The sequence below is a fragment of the Balaenoptera musculus genome, chromosome 20, assembly GCF_009873245.2.
Source record: "Balaenoptera musculus isolate JJ_BM4_2016_0621 chromosome 20, mBalMus1.pri.v3, whole genome shotgun sequence".
NCBI classification, from domain to species: Eukaryota; Metazoa; Chordata; class Mammalia; order Artiodactyla; family Balaenopteridae; genus Balaenoptera; species Balaenoptera musculus.
This window is the reverse complement of record NC_045804.1, coordinates 2,451,587-2,472,407: the sequence shown is the minus strand read 5'-3', so window position 1 is coordinate 2,472,407 and position 20,821 is coordinate 2,451,587. Positions and strand designations below refer to the sequence as shown.

General features: G+C 42.4%; 1 protein-coding gene across 1 annotated transcript in view; it reads right to left on the bottom strand.

Moving 5' to 3' along the window:
* The window catches only part of MAP2K6 (mitogen-activated protein kinase kinase 6), a 134,290-nt gene extending 115,247 nt beyond the window's left edge, over window positions 1-19,043 (bottom strand). Inside the window, exon 1 of the mRNA XM_036836779.1 lies at window positions 18,762-19,043. Within this exon, the coding sequence (XP_036692674.1) occupies window positions 18,762-18,777 (16 nt within the window). The 5' untranslated portion in view covers window positions 18,778-19,043. The remainder of the gene's footprint in view (window positions 1-18,761) is intronic.
* Between the last annotated feature and the right edge of the window lie 1,778 nt (window positions 19,044-20,821).

Below are 20,821 nucleotides of genomic sequence, written 5' to 3'. Positions count from 1 at the left end.
GGTGGAGTTGGGGTAGTGGAAGCTCCAGGGAAGAAGGATGGAATTTCGATGAGATCTGTTAATTTGCAAACTTGTTATCTTCCCGAGGCTAAATCTCTACAAAGGACAGAAAATGTGACAGCTGTACTTCTTTTAAAGTGCTGTTTGCAGTCTAACAAGCTAACACTGTTGGCAGCACGTGTATTTTGTTTTTAAATCAATTCCAAATGATTGAAAATACATTTTAGATTTTTTTTTAACTTTTAGGAACCTCAGATCTAAAACAATCCATAAAGCTGAGTCTGTCCTTTTTTTTAAAGACTTCCTTACCTTTCTTGATCATATACTCTTGCATTTACAATTTATATGAAAAACAAAGTTCTTCCTCAATCTCCACTATTTATCTTTTTCTTTTTTTGTTTAATTGAAGTATAGTTAATTGACAATGTTGTGTTAGTTTCTGGTGTACAGCAAAGGGATTCAGTTATACATATATATGTATAAACACATATATATCCTTTTTCAGATTCTTTTCCATTATAGGCTATTACAAGATATTGAATATAGTCCCCTGTGCTATACAGTAGGACATTGTTGTTTATCTATTTTATATATAGTAGTGTGTATATGTTAATCCCAAGCTCCTAATTGATCCTTCCCCCCTCCTTCCCCTTTGGTGACCATAAGTTTGTTTTCTATGTCTGTGAGTCTGTTTCTGTTTTGTAAATAAGTTCACTTGTATCATTTTTTTAGATTCCACATATAAGTGATATCATATGATATTTGTCTTTCTCTGTCGGACTTACTTCACTTAGTATGATAATCTCTAGGACCATCCATGTTGCTGCAAATGGCATTATTTCATTCTTTTTTATGGCTGAGTAATATTCCACTGTATACATGTACCGCCTCTTCTTTATCCATTCATCTGTCAATGGACACTTAGGTTGCTTCTATGTCTTGGTTATTGTGCTGCCGTGAACACTGGGGTGCATGTATTTTTTCAAATTAGAGTTTTCTCCAGATATATGCCCAGGAGTGGGATTGCAGGATCATATTTATCTTTATTCTCAGAGGCGTTTAAAATGGATAAATGCAGTTTGGAAAACAAATGAGTCCAGTTACATACAAATTCAGGTTACTATTAGAGTATGGTTTAAGTAGTTAATTTCTCCCAAACTTCTACCACAAACAGTAAAAGCATGGATGACTTCCTTGAGCCCAAACGGAGTAGAGGAAGGGTGAAATGTCTGAAATATTGATACCTCACCCACTAGGGTGCACCTGCCTTAATTTCACGCTTCTGAATTTGCACCATCTCTCTGTATTCTCTGCACGTTTCAGCCTTCGTGTATCTTCCCAATCAAATTAGGCATTTCTTTAAAACAACAGAATTAGCGACCATCTAGTTACAAGAAGATGAAACCAAGCCCCAAGGAGGTAAGAGGAAATAGATGAGATTACACATCTAGTGAAAAAATACAGAAAACTGGTTAATTTTTTTTCTCTGATTTGTTGCTAAGTTTGTTGCTAAGAACTATGCAACGCTGTGGATGTAGACTTTGGAAATTTTGAGTTAAAAAAAAAAAGCAAGTTGAAAATAACACAAAAATAATATTAACTGCTCATGAACTTTGGAAGAAACCATCTTAGGTTTGATTTTCCATTTCCTAGGTGCTCCCTCTAGCACTTTTGTTAAGACACTGGGACCCATGGAGCAGTTTTCCTTTTTCAGAGAGCAGGACCCACCTCCAGAGGTCCGGATGGTTAGAATCTCAGGCTCTAGAACCGAGACTGGGGTTTCCGTCGGTAAAACCTCCAGAATGTCAGGCCCTCAGATGTGAGTAGCACTCGCCTGCCTTCACGGAGGAAAGCGAATGGGGTAAGCAGACAATCTCCCCGGGGCTTAGCAGGCAGGAATGTCAAGTTCATTAGCTAAAAACTAAAAACAGCAGGGTGGGAGACATGCTCCTATGAACGAAAACCGTAGAATCAGGCCTCCGGGCATGCCCTGGTGCAGAGGCAAGCGCGAGCTGGTGAACTACCAACAAAATGTCATTATGAGTTGAGTTATCAAATGGTAGTGAAAGAAAACTACCAATACTAATCAACCCTTGCAAACTCTTTCCCATAAAGCTCAATATCTTTTTTTTTTTTCCTAACTGATAGAGAAAGTTAGTCGTCGACTTGCCAAAGGAAAGCTTTTCATGGCCAATTTGGCTCTCCACTTTAAACCCAGCTCAGGATATTAACAAAACCTGTTGCCAAGGGACAGAGATGCAGAGTTGAGTCTAAAATACAAAAAATTATATTCAGCTAGCTGCTGGAAGAAACCCTCTCTCAGCAGTACTTCATACTGTGGATTTGAGTCCGGCAATGAGCGGCTCCCAAGTTGCAAGGCCTTCCCTACCTTGGTCCCTGCCTTTTCTCCTCCCTCACCTCACTGCCCTGCTAGATGACCCCCTACACTGCAGCCACAAGAGGCTTTAGGATCTCCTGGACGCTCCTGCCTGCACACGCCGCCCCTCAGACCAGAGCTGGGTCTGCTCAGGCTCCTGACTCCCACCCAGTCTCCAAGCCTCCCATTCCCTTTCCAAGATCTAAGCAGTTGTTCAGCCTTTCCTCTGAGCTCTCATGAAGTCACAAATGTTGGTACACACGTCTGTCCCTCATTAGAACGTGAGCTTCTTGCCAGTAGGAATCATCTCTCTGCACCCTCCCTGGCACCCAGCCGTGAACCCCACCAAGAGCATCTAATAAATGGTCAGGGAATGAATAAATGGATGAATGACTGCGTGCAGGATTGAACGGACCCATTCAATCATCTGATGACCGACTGAATAAACAGAGGTCCTGATATCCTGGGCCTGGTGCTCTCGTTTATTTTTTATCTTTAGGCCTCAAGGGTTCGTTAGTTTCTGCCTTTCTAGGATGAGCATAAGGGCCTCCCAGAGAGTCAGAGGTTGGCCTAGCGTCAGGATGTGCCCAGGATGCTAACAGCAGCCCCTGTGAGTGTCAGGAGATTGTCTTCCCGACCTGATCCACCGTCACCTTGGATTTCCCAGTGACTTGATCCCTCTTGATCATAACTGCTTTGTCTATAAAATGAAGTGCTTGGCCTACATGATTTCTAGGGTCCCCGCTAGATGTAACGTGCCATGGTTCTAAACTCTTTACGTTTTGCCAGGTATCTATCTACCGCCCAGACTCTTTGTACCAATATACTTGGGCAGCTGTCACATCAGCAGAAAGTTAATCATGTGTTTATCACTCAGCCATTAGAGAGCACCAGGGCGCCTTTTCTGTGCTGTTCTTCACTTCCAGGGCATTGACTCAGTTTGTTCACCAGATGGTATTATTGCTCTTTTCACTGCTCAACTGGCCTCCTTATAAAGGCAAATGATGGTGTATACGGTCTGAGTCTCCTCCCCTCACAGAGAATATGAGGGAATATGAGTAGACACAGCTCCTTCCTTAATAATTAAGTTCTTCATCATTAACAGTATGCAAATTTTAAAAATATTACGCAAATGTAAAATGCCACAGGTCACAATACTGTCAAAGTTCCATTCAAGCTTAAGGCTAAACGGCCGTGTTCGCTGTTTTTATTTTCTCATGTATTTCCTGATTTATTATGTCGATCCGTTTGTCTCACTTAGGCCCGTACTCAGATAACCTGTTCCTACAGCCCCTCTAAGTGGGCAGCGGGCCACGTGTTTAATCCTCGTGCCTCTGGTGTATGTGAACATCTGACTCAGATCCACTCAATCCAGCACCCACTCGTCGTCAGGATTATCTTTTCTTTTGCAAAATAGAGATTTTGATCTCAGACCAGAGACTGCAACTAGTCAAAAAATGGTGGGGACTCAAGTACAAAGTCACACAGATGCAGGGCTAGGGGCTCTTTTACACCATGCACACACTGATAAGGTAGCAAAGCCTGGTCTGCAGGGGAGAAGAGTAAAGACTCTTCTAGAAAAGCAGAACGAGGCCCCTGCAAAGGGAGAGAGAAAGGAGTCAGAAGATGCCTTTCTCAGTTCCCACCAGGCTCTGCTGTACCTCCTGCAACTGGACTCAATAAAATTCTCCTTCATAAAGACTCTTTTATTGGAGGGAAAACAAAACACACACAAATACACAAATGCATACACGTACCTGTGATCACTCTACCTGTATATTGTATACACTCTTCCTAGGTCATAAGCATCTTTCCATTAGTGGTTTCGTCCGCCTTCATTACCTATTACATCAGGTAGGCATCTGTAACTTCAGCTATTCCCTTATTATTATGCAATAGGGTGTTTCTGTTTTTCACTATTTTCACGTGGCAGTTACATAGTGAAAAACATGAACTTTGGGATTTCAGTGAACTAGATTCAAATCCCAGCTCTGCAAAGCACTAACTGTATGATTCTGGGCAAGTTATTAACCCAAGTTCCAATTTCCTCCTTTGTAAAATGGGGATAATTTTACCTACCTCTCAGGTTTTTATGAAGATTAGCCCTAGTAAGTTTAGTGCTTATCACAAAGCCTTGCACACAGTAGGCACTCAAAAATCACTCGCTATTTAGGATAGAGTCTCATAAATGGGAACGAAACTGTCCGGGTTCTCGACACTGCCCAATTGCTTTCACAAAGACTCTGCATCCCCCGATATACTTTTTTAAATCGAATTATAATTGACATATATTATATTAGTTTCAGGTGCCCCCCCCCCACACCGATACCCTTTTTAAAACAGAAAAGCAGCACAAACTTTCCTCTAGAAGTTTCATTTCTCCTTCCCAGCTTTGCCTTGGAATTGGAAGTCTAGGAGTCAGGGCTGCTTTTCCACATGAGATCGTGTTCGCCTCCAAATCTGAGACGGAAAATCAGAGGCTGCTTTTAGTTCTAAAACCAGTGGTCTGACCATCCACTGATGCACTACTTCCTGTTTTCCTCTGACTCTGCTGGTCCCACTTGGAGAGCTGTGTGCAGGTACTCAGCGAGGAGAGGAGTCTGGGCTCGCTTTAAACAAGCCCCAAGCTAGTTCCTGTTGCTCTTCTTCCTCATATCCACACACCCTGGCTGCCTAGGCAGGCGGCATCACACCGTAGGCAGGTGAACAGAGACTGCATCCGAAGCTGCAGGAAACAGGTGAGGTGGATGCTTATCTCTTGTATGCAGGGCCAATATGGAATAAAAACTTACATTCATGCCTGGCTTCTGCGCCCTGGGCCCTCAGACCCCTTCTCTCTCTGATCCCCGCTTTCCAGCTGACCTCCCTGCTGCTGATTTCTTTACTCCTCTTCCATGTTGGCTCATGTCATTCTTGACTTTCTGCCTCACCACTGCTTGCCCACCTGCTCTCTTGCTGTTTGGATCACCTGCCCCGGGACCGTCCACCCAGCTCTGAGGGACGCCTTACCTTCCCGTGGCCTGTTCTGGGTTGCCCACCTGGCCGTGCGCTTGAAGGAGGCTGCCCTCAATACCCTGGCAGGACAATCTGACCGACGATGGACATCTGTCCTAAGCTGGGAAAGTTCCCTCCCACTGGCCTTACCCCTGACCACCCCATATGACACATCCTGACACTTTCATCCCTTACTGTCCCCTCTTCCTGAAGCTGATGCGGATATTTTTATCCAGAATTTTATGCTAAACATACTCAGACCACATAAAATAAAGCTGCCTATTAACACGAATAAGTAAGACACACAAGTTGAAAAGACCTGTTGTTAATAATCAATATTGGAAGAGCTTGCTAACACTCGAGTAGTACTTTTTTTTTTTTTTCCTGAGGCTTACAGGCCTTTTCTAAAAATAAGCTTTGCCCGGCTACAGATCCTTGGTTCTTACTCACTGCCGTTCCCTCTTAAGCTTTGTTCCATTAGGACTGGAACCATTTGTTACAAAGGGAAAGGCCTCCGTCTGTGTGCACGGAAGGGGCATGTGACAGCCACGGCCGATTCACTAGCAAACACTAATTAAGTTTGGGAATCAAGACAGCAACAGCGTGTGTGTGTGTGCATGCGTGTGTGTGCGTATATGTGTGCGTGTGTGAATTTAACAACCCCCTTCCCGCCGCCCCCCAGTTTAGAAGCATCCAGTCTCTCACTAACAACAGAAAATCAGAAGAAAGAGCCGGTAGTGTGCTCAAGGACCAGACGGCAAGTCTCCCGTTTTACTTGCTTATTCTCCCGAGAAGCACGACACCGAAAGTTCCATTTGGCCAAGTTAATGTCCTCCCTCTACCAACAGGCCCTGACCCAGGTTGAAGGGTGCCCTCCTCCTTCCTCCGTACCCCAGCCGCACCTTGTACCAAAGCTACACGCGCATCACACCCAGGAGCGTTCACCTGCTGGCGTGCTCATCTTCTCATGCTACGGTTGAACTCTGTCCCCTCCCCCAAATTCCTAACTTGAAGACTTAGCCTCCAGCGCCCCAGAACGTGAGAATTTGTCTTACTTAGAAATAGGGTGGTTGCATATATCATTAAGATGAGGTCATACAGGATTAGGGTGGGTCCCTAATCCAATAGGACTGGTGTGCTTATAAAAAGGAGAAATTTGGCGATGGCACACACACACTGGGAGAAGGCCGTGTAACGATGAAGGCAAAGATCTGGGCAATGCTTCTACAAGCCAAGAAATGCCAAAGATCGCCTGCAAAGCCCCAGAAGCCAAGAGGAAAGCACGGAGCAGGCTCCCCCTCACAGACCTCAGAAGGATCTACCCTGCTGCCGCCTTGAGCTCAGACTTCTCGCCCCCAGGGCTGTGTGACAACAAGCTCCTGTTGTGCACGGCACCCACTTTGCGGTACTTTGTTATGGCAGCCCTAGCAAACTAACACATCCTCCTAGACGGTGAGCTTCTTGAGGGTAGAGATGGAATTCTATGCACCTTTGTAGCCACTGAGCACAGCGCAAGGTGCAGGTTATTTATATGATTGTTCAATAACGCTTGTTAAATTCAACCAAGAAATATATGGTCCTCTGCCCCCGACACACAATCTCACGCATCTACCCCACCCCCTGCCCCGCCAACACTGACTTGCTGTCGGTCTTGCCTAAGGACAGGTCACACCAGAAAAGAAAGATTGAAATTTAAGACAGAAAAAGTCATCCTAACCCTAGTGTATCAAAATTTCTCAATCTCATTCTTAAATCAACTCCAGAACTAAATCTGCATTTTTCCCCCTACTTTACCTATAAAAATAGAAGCTCATTCAGGATCAAAGTCCCAAGCAAGGAGACTTAGCAAGCCACTTGAAGGAGATGACAGAATTGGCAGGTCGGTCCTAGCCCCCTGGCTGATTGTATGTTCTCTTTAACTGCCCAGCAAGGTGAGGCAAAAACTGCCCCCTGGCTTTCCTGACTCAGACTGGGGGTGATTCAGCCCACTCACCTCACTCTATGGACCCTGAGCTGAATGAGGTCACCAAGGAGAAAAAGGTGACTTAGTATAGTTACACTGAGAAGCAGCCTATTGTGGGCTCCAGAGCTGTAGGTCACTGTGTTTTTGAAACCAAGATAATGAAAGAAACACGGATTTAATCTAACAATTGTATTAAAATATCAATTGTATTAAATCTGTTCACCTTTTAAATGGAATTTTTCTGAAATTAAAAATACACACAAAAATGTATGAACTCCCTTGCCAGTACCCGGTATCATGCTTGAGAAAGTAAGTGTGGTAAAACAAAGAACTTTCTAGGGGCTTCCCTGGTGGCGCAGTGGTTGAGAATCTGCCTGCTAATGCAGGGGACACGGGTTCGCGCCCTGGTCTGGGAAGATCCCACATGCCACGGAGCAACTAGGCCCGTGAGCCACAACTACTGAGCCTGCGCGTCTGGAGCCTGTGCTCCGCAACAAAAAGAGGCCACAATAGTGAGAGGCCCGCGCACCGCGATGAAGAGTAGCCCCCGCTTGCCGCAACTACAGGAAGCCCTAGCACAGAAACGAAGACCCAACATAGTAATCAATCAATCAATAAATAAATCTTTAAAAAAAAAAAAAAAGAACTTTCTGGAGCACTTCTCTTCAGGTAAAAGTAAAATGAGAATTCAGAAGTGCAGTTTTCCTTCTTTTCAACTGACTTCAGCTAATTCTAGAAAAGAGAAAAGGAACTAAGAAGTGGAAAAGGCAGGTTGGCGGGTTATAAAAAATGAAAATTACAGCCGTGGCCATGCTCTGGAAACTATTCCCTGACCTAGGTAGACGTTGATTATTGAACCAACAGCTTGCTTATATAATTACAGTGTGCCTATAAACCCAGTAGATATGATATACTTGTTTAACTATTAACCTCTAGATTTCCTGGAGTTTCCACAATCCAAAAAAAAAAAAAAAAAACACCTAGAAGTATGAGATATGACATGTTCCATTTATTAACCTACTGTGATCATAAGTGATAAAACCATATTGAGCTTGCTAAGAAAAGGAAGTTCTTAGAAAAGACACATAAGGTCTTTGAAGCTCCAGAGATTTTCCTAGGGCATCTTCTCTTCTTTATTCTTCTAAGGAATTGTTCTGCCTCTATCAACATTGTGCTGGTTATTTTATTGATCTTGAAGTCAAGATCCTTCTCCATATTTACTTTGGATCTAGGACACCATTTCCTCAACAGCTCTGAAAATCATATTGATACTTGCGCGCTCATTGTAAAAAATGTTCCTGATCCCCCTCACCTGCAGGGCTTTCTAACCCATAGTATCTATTCTAAGCATATCTAGGATTCTAGCTTGTATTCTGTGCATTTCTGTGCAATCTTACCTCCTACTAGACTCTAAGCTCCTTAAGGGCTAGAGGGAAAGAAAGAGTAAAGCAAAGTTATTGCTTATGGCGAGCTTACTATAGCTCAATGCCTCAAACCCAGAAGAGCTCTCAATAAATAGTTCCTGAACAAATGAATGCCAAGCACTGGCCAAAGCACCTTACATACATAGCCTTGCTTAATCGTTATAACGATCCTGTGAATGAGTATCAGTCTCTCCATTTAGCAGGTCAGGAAACTGAAGCTAGAAGTCAAGTAGATTTTTCAAGGCTCATAGCTAGTAAGTGGGAAAGTAGAGCAGCATGCATTTTTATTTAGTTCCATCTAGCACAGTATCTTAAACATAGCAATCGGTAAAAAGTTATTTGCTGAACTGATACGGACAGGCCCTTTATCCGCGTTCTCTCTTTAGATGTGTTTGGAGTCTTTGGGGTGGTTTTTTCCAATGGCTAAGAAGTTTGGGGCACAGGAAGGAGTAAATAAAGTGGGGAGAAGATTCCTATAAAGATTTCAGATGTCACAGAAAGGCTGTCTCTGCACATTCACTACGGAATAATTCCCAGACTCTTTGCCATTCTGTCCCCACTGGTTGCCCAGACTCCAGCCTCTCCCTTATCTCGAACTCATCCCTCCCGAGTGGGCCTGAGTGAGGAGGGGCGTAAGTAACTCGGCACTCAACACCCAGGCCGCCTACTCCCATGGCTTCTGTGAGGGATCAAGGGAAGGAGTCACACACAGGCGCTGGCTGCTGTGCGTGGCTGGAGAGACAGCTGGCAGAGGGCTCACCGGTTTAAGAGAGAGAAAACTCTTTGCGAAACCCCCGTTTCCTGTACACGAAAAAGACGTGATTCCGGTTTCCTCCACTGTGTCCAGGGGAAGAGGGAAACAGTGAAGATGCGGGTTCAGGCCCAGTTGCAAGGAAACTGCACTTGTTACCTTTACATAGAAATAACCAAGAAAAAAGGAAATCGCTAAGCCAAAGAGGCTTGTTCCTCTACGTAGGTATGTTACCAAACGGGCCATGTTCTCATTACTGTTTTAAAACAATTCAACTTGGATGTGCAGAGAAACACATAAAGTTTAGATCTGCTTAGTTACAGCCTCTCAGAGAGCTAATGGAATCAACATTCATTACTGACGTTTAACATAAACTTCCTGTCTGTACACACCCGTATCTACCAGTAGACCAGTTGTAACCAGCTTCCTTTAACCAATGGGCAGTTTGTACTTGGAACTCAACCTTAAAACTCAGAATGAGTCAGGCTCAATATTCTATGATCAACAGAGGCTTAAAGGAACAAGTCAAAAGGAACCCATGTATAGGTAGACACAGGTCAGCCCCTCCTAATTACCATACCTGGCCCTGGTATGCACAAGTTCCCATGGCATCCATTCAGGTTTTCCATCTCCAACCATGTCCTTTGGGAAATGGGTTCAGACATTTATTATGGAGTGACATCTCAAGTGGAGTAGCCAGGAGCTCAGGTACTGGGGTCACACAGACCTTGATTAAAGCAACTGCTCTGCCATGATCAACCTTGACATTTAACCTCTAGCCTCAGTTTGCTCATATACAAAATGGGGCATCACCTCATCGGGCCCTAGTGAGGGGAGAATGAGATAACTCATGTTCGTCACTAAGCGCGGTATCTGGCATAGAGAAGGGCTCTCCAGCAATGCAACCACCTAAGATGGTAGGAATGACGGCACCTCCTTGTATGGGACTTGAACGGACCTCATTTGGAAGACGGTGAACAAATCTGGGCTCATCCTACCAAAGCTACTCTGTCCTCAGGTAGCCTCCATCCCCATCCTCCCTTCCCTTCATTTCCAGAACCTGTGCCAGGACCTTCCCTGCTAAATATGCACAATCCCCACAATATCAGTGACTCGGAAAGCAAAAGGATACTCATAACGCAAAAGAAAACTGTCCCCAGGGCTGGGGCAGTTAATGTGAGAAAACGGCTCTAGACTTTGTAGGAGGTGACAACCGGAAACCCGTCTGGGTGAGATGGAGGCTCCTACAATGAAGGGGGGCTTCCATCCTCATTCCACACAGACGACATGATGGCACCTCTGACCTGGGTCATGGCAGGAATCAACAAAGCCAGGCAATGGTGGTAGCATGAGAGGTGTTTTTAGTTCGTTTGTTTTTTAAACACACTATGGGACGAAGAAGGGGAGGATGAAGGGACCAGGAGAAGAACGAATGAACAGCCTCTCAACGGGAGAGGAAAGAAAGGCAAGAAAGGCAAAGAAACGTCAAGCAAACAGGAAGAGTGCAGCTGAGGGGAAAGGACCCCAGGATGGGCCAAAGGAGACGGGTAGCTCCGCTGAGCGGAAATGAGCAATGGCCGGCCAATCTCACAACCAGGAGAAACACCACTCAGACGTTTCCTGTGGGCTGGGCCCCAGAGGTCGCTGGCTGAGTCATGGGCGAGTAGTTATCCAGGTTAACAACTTCCAGTTAAAGCCAAAGAGGAACGTAATACGGACCAGGAGTCATTACGTGATTGAGGAAAGTCACAAAGGGCAAGGTCACCAAACTTTTTTTGAAAAGGGCCAGAGAGTAAATGTTTTGGGCCCTGCGGGACATACGATCTCCATCACAACTATTGGACTGTACAGCCGCGGGGGGAAAGCAGCCCTAGACAACCTGTAAATGAATGAGCAGAGCTGTGTTCCAATAAAACTTTATTTGTAGACACTGACTTCGAATTTTACATAATTTTCATGTGTCATGAAATATTATTCTTTTTATTCTTTTCCCAATCATTCGAAAATGTGCAAATCATTTTAGCGCACAGGCTGTACTTAAAACAGGAGGGGCTGGATTTGGCCCCCAGGCTGTAGTTTGCTGGCCCCCGGTTGTGAGCTTGGGCCCCGTGGCCAAACAGGCTTGGCTTTGCATCCTGCCTGGGCTGCCTGCTGGTTCTCCAGCCGTGGGCAAGTTAGTGAACTCACCTGAGCCTCAGCTTCTTCATCTGTAAGTTAACGATAACTGTATCTGTCCCCCTAGGATTTATGTGAAGTTCAAAAGCATAGCACCTGAAAAGTGACTGACATAAAATAAGTGGTGATGATGATGATGGTGATAGAATTAGGTGTCTGGGTGTGGGTCGTGATGGCATCAGATCTATAGCTAATTGTCTCTGGGAAAAAAAAAAAACAACCTAGGCTGACCCCAATCCAACTTAAGGAGGGATATACAGACTAGAAAATAAAACAGATGAAGAGAGATTCAGCAAGAGCCTGTTTAATGCTTCAACTCAGAACTGAGTTGACTAAATTACGATGATTTGTAACAGACTTCGTGTGTGTAGGTTATAACCTGACTACCCTTTCAACTGCAGAAAGAGGGGGTTTTATGACCTGTGTACCAAACATTATGGACCAGCTCAGGAAAGGAAGACCATCTGAGGAAGCAGAGTAGGAAACAGAACCGAGGGCGGGGTGCGTGGAGGGGGCGGCAGAGACAGTGGTAGGTGGTCGAGAAGGAAGTTGTTTCATTGGGGGGTTATCCATGCAGAGTTCCCTGTTTTGTCATAGGGCAGCCAGCTGTTAAAAACTTTCAGGTTATCTCTCACAACGCTTCAGAGGCTCAAGTTCAAAGGTAACGTACAAACCAGCCCCTAAAACCAGCACAGTGTGGAGGAGTTCACTTCAGTCCTACCCCACTGGACCCTTCAGACAGCTCACCTTAGCTCTGCATATCTTTAAAAGAGTTAGCCAAGGCTCATGCAACCTTTAAATCTGTTTAGAAGGCCTAGGCAGGAGAAATCACACTTCTTCAGCCATTGTTAAGTTGCTTTTTATTGCTGTTCTTGCAACTTCCAAATCATCAAGCAAAGATAGAATGGAAATATTAATGCAAAAAAAGGAAGCACAGGAAAACTGCATTATAATTTAACTACCCCACACCTTTTATGAAATGTGGGGCAAAATGACAGACATCTCCACGGATGAAAAATACTTTCACTGTCAGACATTTATTGAGCACCTAGTATTTATAAGCTCAATGCTCAAGGAGGCAGAGTTGCAAAGATGTGTAAGAAGAAATATGAGCTACCCAGCAGGGACTCTCAGAGATGGTCCATAAAAGGCAAACAACAATTACAGTGGTTAAAACTTGCAGCTGTATAGTGTAGGCATTGGGAATTAAAATGAGAGCATTCGCAAAATATCCTTTGGCAGAAAATTGGTAAGAAACCCCACCACCATGATTGATGTATCACCATTTCTTGGGCACAGAAAAAGAACCCCTGCTGATTGTACTGTCAGCCTTCCTTACCAGCCTGCTCCCCACAAAAACAAACAAAACAAAAAATGTGAAATATACTAAAGATTCTGGGGGGAAAAATGTTTTATGAATGTGGATTACTAGTGTTTGTGTGTGATTTAGTGAAAAGAACATTGGGGCAGAGAATCAGGAGATGTGAGTTCCACCTATGGTTCTGTCTTCAGGCAAATCACTTTCTTCCAAAGCTTCAGTTTGCTCATTTGTAAAATGAGATGATTAGACTATAAAACTCCTTTCAAAGCTGTAAACTCTACTACTTAATATCAAGATGCATACATAGGCACGTTTACTAAGGAAGGCTATGTTAAGAATACGTGAAGTGTGATTGACTTGATAGAATTTCTGAGGTCATCAAAGTCGATCCTTGCCTTAATTCTTCTAACAAATCTAGTAAAGTAAGCCACCTTTTATGATTAGACATTACACATGAAGCGGGAAAAAAAAAAAAAGAATTATTCTGCAACAATGCACATAACACAACCAGGTGCTTATGTGAGAATTATTTATGAAACCAAAGAAAAACTACTTTTGCCTGTAGAGATAACTGAAAATGCAGAAACGTCCAGAAGTTAGTAAATTCCAGATGGAATTTAAATCAAATCATTACACTTTTCTTATTATTTTCATAAGATCTGGATAGCTATAGTTAGTATAACAAATGAGTTTATAAAGTAGAAGTTTACTTAAGACATTTTGGTTAAAATTAAAATTAGAACTCACCAGGGAATTAAAGTGTTTAGATGCATTAAAGCTGAACCCAACTTTCAACCCATGATTACCTAAGCTCTGCCATCTTGGAATGTTCTGGCCTAACTTTGAAAATAATTTGATCCCCAAATTAAATTTTTAAAGATACATTTTATGAGGAAAAAAAGAAACAAAAACACATGAAACACAAATGTCAAAAGAAAAGAAAAATTCAACTTCTTTATCACTAAGAAATGCAAATAATAGTAAAATATTGATACTTTTTATCAAATTGGCAAAAAAATTTTTTCAAATTATTATACCCAGGATGAAGGAAAGTGAGCATAACCTTTCTTTTTCTTTCTTTTTTTATTTTTATTTTTTTTAGTTTTTATTTTATATTGGAGTATAGTTGGTTTACAATGTTGTGTTAGTTTCAGGTGTACAGCAAAGTGATTCAGTTATACATACACATATATCCATTCTTTTTCAAATGTTTTCCCATTTAGGTTATTACAGAATATTGAGTAGAGTTCCCTGTGCTCTACAGTAGGTCCTTGTTGATTATCTATTTTATATATAGTAGTGTGTGTAACCCTTCTGAAGAGTAATTTATTTGGCAGTACTTAGCAGGATGCTTAAGAGGAGAGAATGGGCACCTCCACACATTACTGGTGAGAATGAGAACTAGTTGCAGGCACTCTGGAGGCCAGTACATCCATGCCCGCCCTTTGCTCAGCACTTCCACTTCTAGGAATTCATTCCTCCTAAGGAGATAACTGGGCCAATGTGCAAAAATGTGTGTTCAAGGTATTCCTTGCAGTTTTGTTTATAGCTGTAAAAAAGTGGAACTCTGTGAAAGTCCAGTTGGAGACTGATGAAACAGCTACATTCTTACAAATTAAAATGAGCAATTGCTAAAAAGAATGAGGAAACTGTATGTGCATGAGTATAGAAAGATGTCCAAGATATATGGAGTATGAAGCAAGTTGCAAAATATCATATAGAGTGTGTAAAAGAGCACGTATGCAAACATATGTATGCATGTACAAATGCAAAGAGTCACTAAAAAGTTAACAGTAGGTAGCTGTGGGTGGTGTGACTTTGAGTGATTTTTATTTTCTTATTATGAATTTCTCTTCAGCTTGAATTCTTTTCAGTGAGTATATATTGTTTTTATAGTGATAAAAAAACTATTTTTAAAAGGTGAAGAAAAGAATTGGGCATGAGGAAGAATTAGATATCCATAACCTGTAGTTCTGTGTCCTGGAATTTACTCTAAGACCACAGTATACGTAATAATGTATGAACTGGGATGATTATCATAGCAATATTCATAATATTGAAAGTTAATAAACATTAATGTTCTATTTAAATAAATACATTAGAATTAGATATTATTAATGTAGAAATATATTAACTTGGAATATTTCACAGTATTATTGGTAAGTGAAACAAAAGGCAACTAAATAATTTTATACACATTTTGGATTTATTCATATTCACATATATATAGAATAGAAAAAAGTCTGAAAGGATATATGCCAAAATGTATACTGTTGTAACTAGTGATTCTTATTTTTCTTCCCTACATTTTCAAATGTTTCCACGATAAACAAGTATTATTTATGTACTTTTTTCTTTTAAGTTTTAAAAACATCCCTTACAGACCTTTCAGACTTTAAAATAATGCAAAGTAGTTATAATGATACTAATCTGTGAAAAACAAAGGAATGAGAATCTCAGCCCTTTGCTCCAGCATCAAATTACCACCAAGAGACCCCCGGAAAGCCCCTGCAGCTGACCTGCAGCATGTTGTAAAGTAATGAATGCCACACTGATGCAAAACAAACTCAGGAAACCCAGGGTACCTATTCTGATTTTGTGTCCTGCGATGTGCGAGGTTATAAAACATACTGGCTCAGATTACAGGCTAAGCATGACAAGTCCCTCTGGTGCAACCTAACAAAGGAATTTACAGAATGAGAAATTTACACATTTCATTTCCCAGGGTAGAATGAATTACAGAAGCAAAGAACCCACAGTAGGGTTAAGTCCTTGCCTGTCACTCTCCTACATGCTTCTGAATTATGCCTTATACACAGTTCCCATGACACAATGTACCTATTACTATTTTAAACCAAGATAAACTAATATTTTTTAAAGGTGAATAGAAGGAGAAGTGAGAAAAAGTGCATTTGTAACAGGGTCAAACTCTTTGTATATTTTCAGGTGAACCGGGGGATGCCAGACCTCTCTCCCCCGACCCTCCCTCCCTCAGATCATTATGGCTGATAACAATAGTTTTACTTTCCCGGGTAATGTAGATGACACATTTTTCCTGTAGCCTGTCTTCCTGTAAAGTGCAGGAATTCCTGCACCTTCTGGGTGCCCTTCCTGTTAACTTACATTTCAGATTTCCTCAAAAGGCATTCTACCACTTTAATATTTGAAAAATGTCAGCTCAACCCCAGATAGCTAATATAAACAAGCTGAAAAGCATACCACCTAAAGTTACAACTGTGGAAAACAAAATTTCTTTTTAAGAAATTCTTTCTCGGAATCTCACTGTTGGTAAGGCTGGAAAGAAGTAACCCAGTCCTTCCAGCTCGCAGGGAGTCTGTAATTCTTTTGCCTCTGCTGTGCCTTAAATTAGAGGTCTGTAAAACGGAATTATAGTGATCTAGAAAGTTCATAAAGGTCCTTGAATTGAACATGTTGTTAAATTCTTCAATACTATGAGGTTATAACCACCTTTCACTTTTCCTCCATTTCATTTGCTTATAGTATTACAAAGAAGTTTGGTACTGCAAAAAAACAAAAACAAAAACAAAAACAAAACACTATCTTGGCCATTTGAGAATACCGTAGCTGAATTAGGCCAGTTCCACATTTAAAGCCCAGGCCAAAAGTCTTTGCCATTTCTGAAATGATCACACACTTCCTTCTATCAAAAACTTTCCTTTTGGACAGGAATCCCATGTTCACACCAGATGCACCTTCCAAAGGGGACCCAATTAAGAAAACTATTTGGATAAATGGGAATTAATGTAAAGAACCACCAGTACCTGATCTACTATGGGTGCACCCATAATGGAAGAGTGCCATGCTAATATGTTTTTCAGTTTCCCAACTTCTTCTGCTAGGAGAGAGCCGCCTTAGGAGCGAGCCCCCCAAAATGCACAAAGAAACCTGATTGAGTTTAAACCCTAAGGTCCAAAGATAAGATCACTAGAGCACCCCCTTTCTCTCTCCCAGAGAGATCACTGCCATCTCTAAACTCCAAATGCACCATTTTGCTTCACTATCTATGCAATTATCTTATATCACAATGATTTGCATACGTGCTTTCTTTCACCAACTACATGGTAAATTCCTTGAAGGAAACAACTACATATAAAATATTTTTGTATGTCCCCAAATCCTGTGCACTACAAACACACACACACACACACACACACACACATCTCGTAATATATTTACTCATATATTAAACTGACCTGAATGAATGAGTGAATGCACACCAAATACAAAGTAACTAGATGCAATCTCTCTCACACATCAAAGCCTGGAATGCCCTCCTAAGCGATTATTTCTCTGCTCAATTAAAAGATTGTCGGTTTTCCCAATATTAAGGAACATTGGAAGCTCATAATGCCAATTCCTAGGTACTTCGGCACTCTTAGCTTTTCAGATTTCCATTTTTTCCCCCTAATATCCAAAGAAAAGAAGAGCCCTACTTTGAATTCTTGAGAATATATATTACTTCCTTCTGGGGCTGAGATGTCTGATTCCCATCAGGTAGAACTAAAAAGTGACACAACAACTCTCCCAAAAGTAGCAGAACGCTGATGAGACACTTGAATTTCACTGGATCTTACTTACCTAATGCCCTGGGTAGCCTATCTCACCTTGTGCTGAGCTCACCTCGCCTTTCCATACATTCTCACCGGGCATATGCTTTCTCTATGCTCAATAGGGATTTGTTCTAAAACAAGTGACTTACAGTCCTAGGGCCACCTGACAACACCCCCTCAGCTCTCTAATGCCATGTCAGGATTTTTATATTTTTAATCCCCTCCCCAGCATGACATTACGCCTGCAAAATACAACTGTGTAAAAAGAATATTTTTAAGAACAACAAAAAAAAAAAAGAAAGAAAGAAAACAACCATAACCCTGAACTTCTGACCTATTACAGCTGACTAAATATATGCAATTACACACTTAAAAGATTTCATTATGGTTGTCAATGAAACAGTGCAGTCCTCCCACATTGGCGTAATGCTTAAAAGTACAATTTTTCTCCCAGTATTTTCCCTCGAGATGCAAAGCATCTCCCAAATGGGAAGACATAAAACCTCGATGTCCTCATTGCTGCTTCTAAATACTGCGAACCAATAAGCAATTGGTGTAAAGTGCAAAATCTCGGAAGAGAAAGACTTCTTGTCTGCTTTTTTGTAAAATGCTATTATTCACCTTTACTTCCTTTAAAGATCAGAAGTTGCTTAATGTTCAAAACGATACCAATGGAAATTTAACTAAATACTAGCACCAACAATTCATTCCCAAAGGAATATAAGATTACATTAATTTCCTACTAGTTTAACTCAAGTTTTACCTTTCATTTTCATCTACAGACTTTTTAAAAGTTTGTATTCCTGTTGCACGTAAAATTACCTATTATATGTGTGCATACTAAAGAATTTTACAATTATATAAAGCATTGCACATTTAGACGCTACCAACCTGTTCTATCTCTCCTGACTGTGCAAAAGGCAAAAAGAGCTCAGTAATCCTAGCAGAAGAATGCAAATAACGTCAATGCACAGCTGAACTGCAAGCCCTGCCTTACAGGAACTCTCTGTGTCTGCAAAAAAAAAAAAAAAAAAAAAAAAGACACATACTAAACAGGAAATGCAACTGAGATGTGGAAAACCTCAAACTTAAAAATGCAATCGCCAGGCGAAAATTGCATCCATGCATTCATAAATGCATGCACAACCCTTTGCATTTTTGCAAGTAATGCAAATAGGCTCTTACCTTTCGACTGAGACATTTTCCCCTTTCCTTTGATGGGGGAGGGGAGCACAAAAGACTTTGCCTTGCTTCTCTTCTGTAGCTAGTTTTGCAACAAAGATGCAAGCTGCAGGCGTGCAATCTTCATGCAAGTGGAGTTTCTCTTGACCGAGGCAGCAGATGGACTTTCAGGGAATCCAGATGGAAATGCACACCTTGCAAAACAGACTGGAAAGTGATTTTTCCCCCAGTTGCAACGTTAGGGAAGGCTGTGCTGCAGCTACATGATGGGCCAGGGCTGGCAGCTAAAAGCTCCAAACTTGGAACTGAGTATCTTAGTGCGCAGACGTCCTTCCTGCGAAGGGCGCGGGGGCCGCTGGGAAATGTAGTTCCCGAGCGGAGTCCACGGGGCTCTGATTTAAGGACACGTGGTCGCGCGGGTCGCTGAGCGGGGTGATTGGGAGCAACATAGGTTGCATCCAGGTAAACAAGTCATAGACGCACTGGGTACTAAGTGATGGGAGAAAAAGGCAAGGCCCAGGGGAGCGGGCATTTACGTTCTCCAAAAGCCCCTGAAACAACAGCCAAAAAACATATCAGTTTGGCTAAAAACCACTCGGCCCGCTCAGAAAGTCAGTTTCGGGGTTCAAGTGTTTGCAGGGCAGCACCTGTTGGACTGTTCCTGCCTGTAGACGTTGTATTCCTCTTAAACGTGCATTTAAAAAAATCTTTTTCTTGCCTGGAGAATTCGCTGGTGATTTGGCTGGGCGGGGGTTACTGCAGAGGAGATGCAAAGGATCCGGGTCGGTTACGAGCCAGAAATCTGAAGTTCAGTCCCGGGGCCGAGTGGAGGTGGGGGGATCGGGGAGTTCTCATTTCTTGAAGGGTTAAAGAGAAAGTTCCGCTGTTGGTGTGTCAAAGCAAACTTTATCAGAGTTCAAATGTTTCCATGTTTTTTTCTCACCTGGGTGGGAGGAAAGTCCCTGGCCTCAGGGAGAAAGTGGGTGGTCATCTTAAATTAACAAAATCAAATATCTTGAATTTATTCAACAAAATTTACAGACTTTTGTTGAGCTCCCAGGGTGTGCCAGGCACCTTTCTAGGACCTTGGGTCGTCCCACTGTCATGTATTGCTCACAGCTAGGGCCTGGGCACCATCCTGGCGGAGAATAGGGTCACCCCTTCTCAGGGAAGCAGAGAGGCATAGAATATTCCATTAGTGAGGGGCCCTGGGCTGAAATGAGCTCAGACTTCTACTTCATCGAGTGGACCGGACTCAGAAATGTGCTTGTCAGGTACAGAGGGAGGAATTGAGGGTGTGGGGCTGCTAAGGAGTGAATAAGCACAGTGGAAGTCTGCAGAGCACCTCTTCAGGGGCCGGCAAGGCTGCCTGCTGCACTGTACGCAGAAGTGGGAGTGGGTGGAATTTACCAGTGGGGACTGAACAGGGCCTTAAAGTCAGGCCAGAGGTTTGGACTTTATTCTGCAGATACTTGCAAGGTGGTGAAAGGGCTTTGAAAAGGGGTGTAACTGAATCAAAGAATTGTTTTAAGAAGGTAAATTTGCCCTCAGCGATCAAGGTGAGTTGAAACTGGGAGAGGCTGGAGATAGGTCAGGTCAGTAGCAAAAGGCAAAATACGCACTTTGAAAGAGGGTTCGGCTGTATTTGATGACTGCTGATGAACACTGTTGGAATTTTATTAAGAATTCTAAGAAGCCAGGGCCTTCTGAGTAATGGATGAATCAGAGGGAAGAAGGCTACCATGTTTCAGCTACAAATCAGCAAATCAGCTCTTAAAACAAATATGCAATAGGTCATGGAACTAACATTAATTTACTTAAGTTGATCCCCTCTGCTGACATTAATGAGAATTAATCAAGGTCACGTCATGTTCATACTAGCTTCTGCCTCAGAAAGGCAGAGATCTCTGTTCCTTGAGCTCAGACGGGAAGACTTGCTACTTCACTTTCTTTCCCTCTCCTTCTGGGCGAATCCATGCTGTCTGTTCCTCCCTTTCTTACACACGCAATCTCAGCCTCATCGAAGCAGTATTTTTTCCTCTAAGTCTCATTTAAGCAGGAGA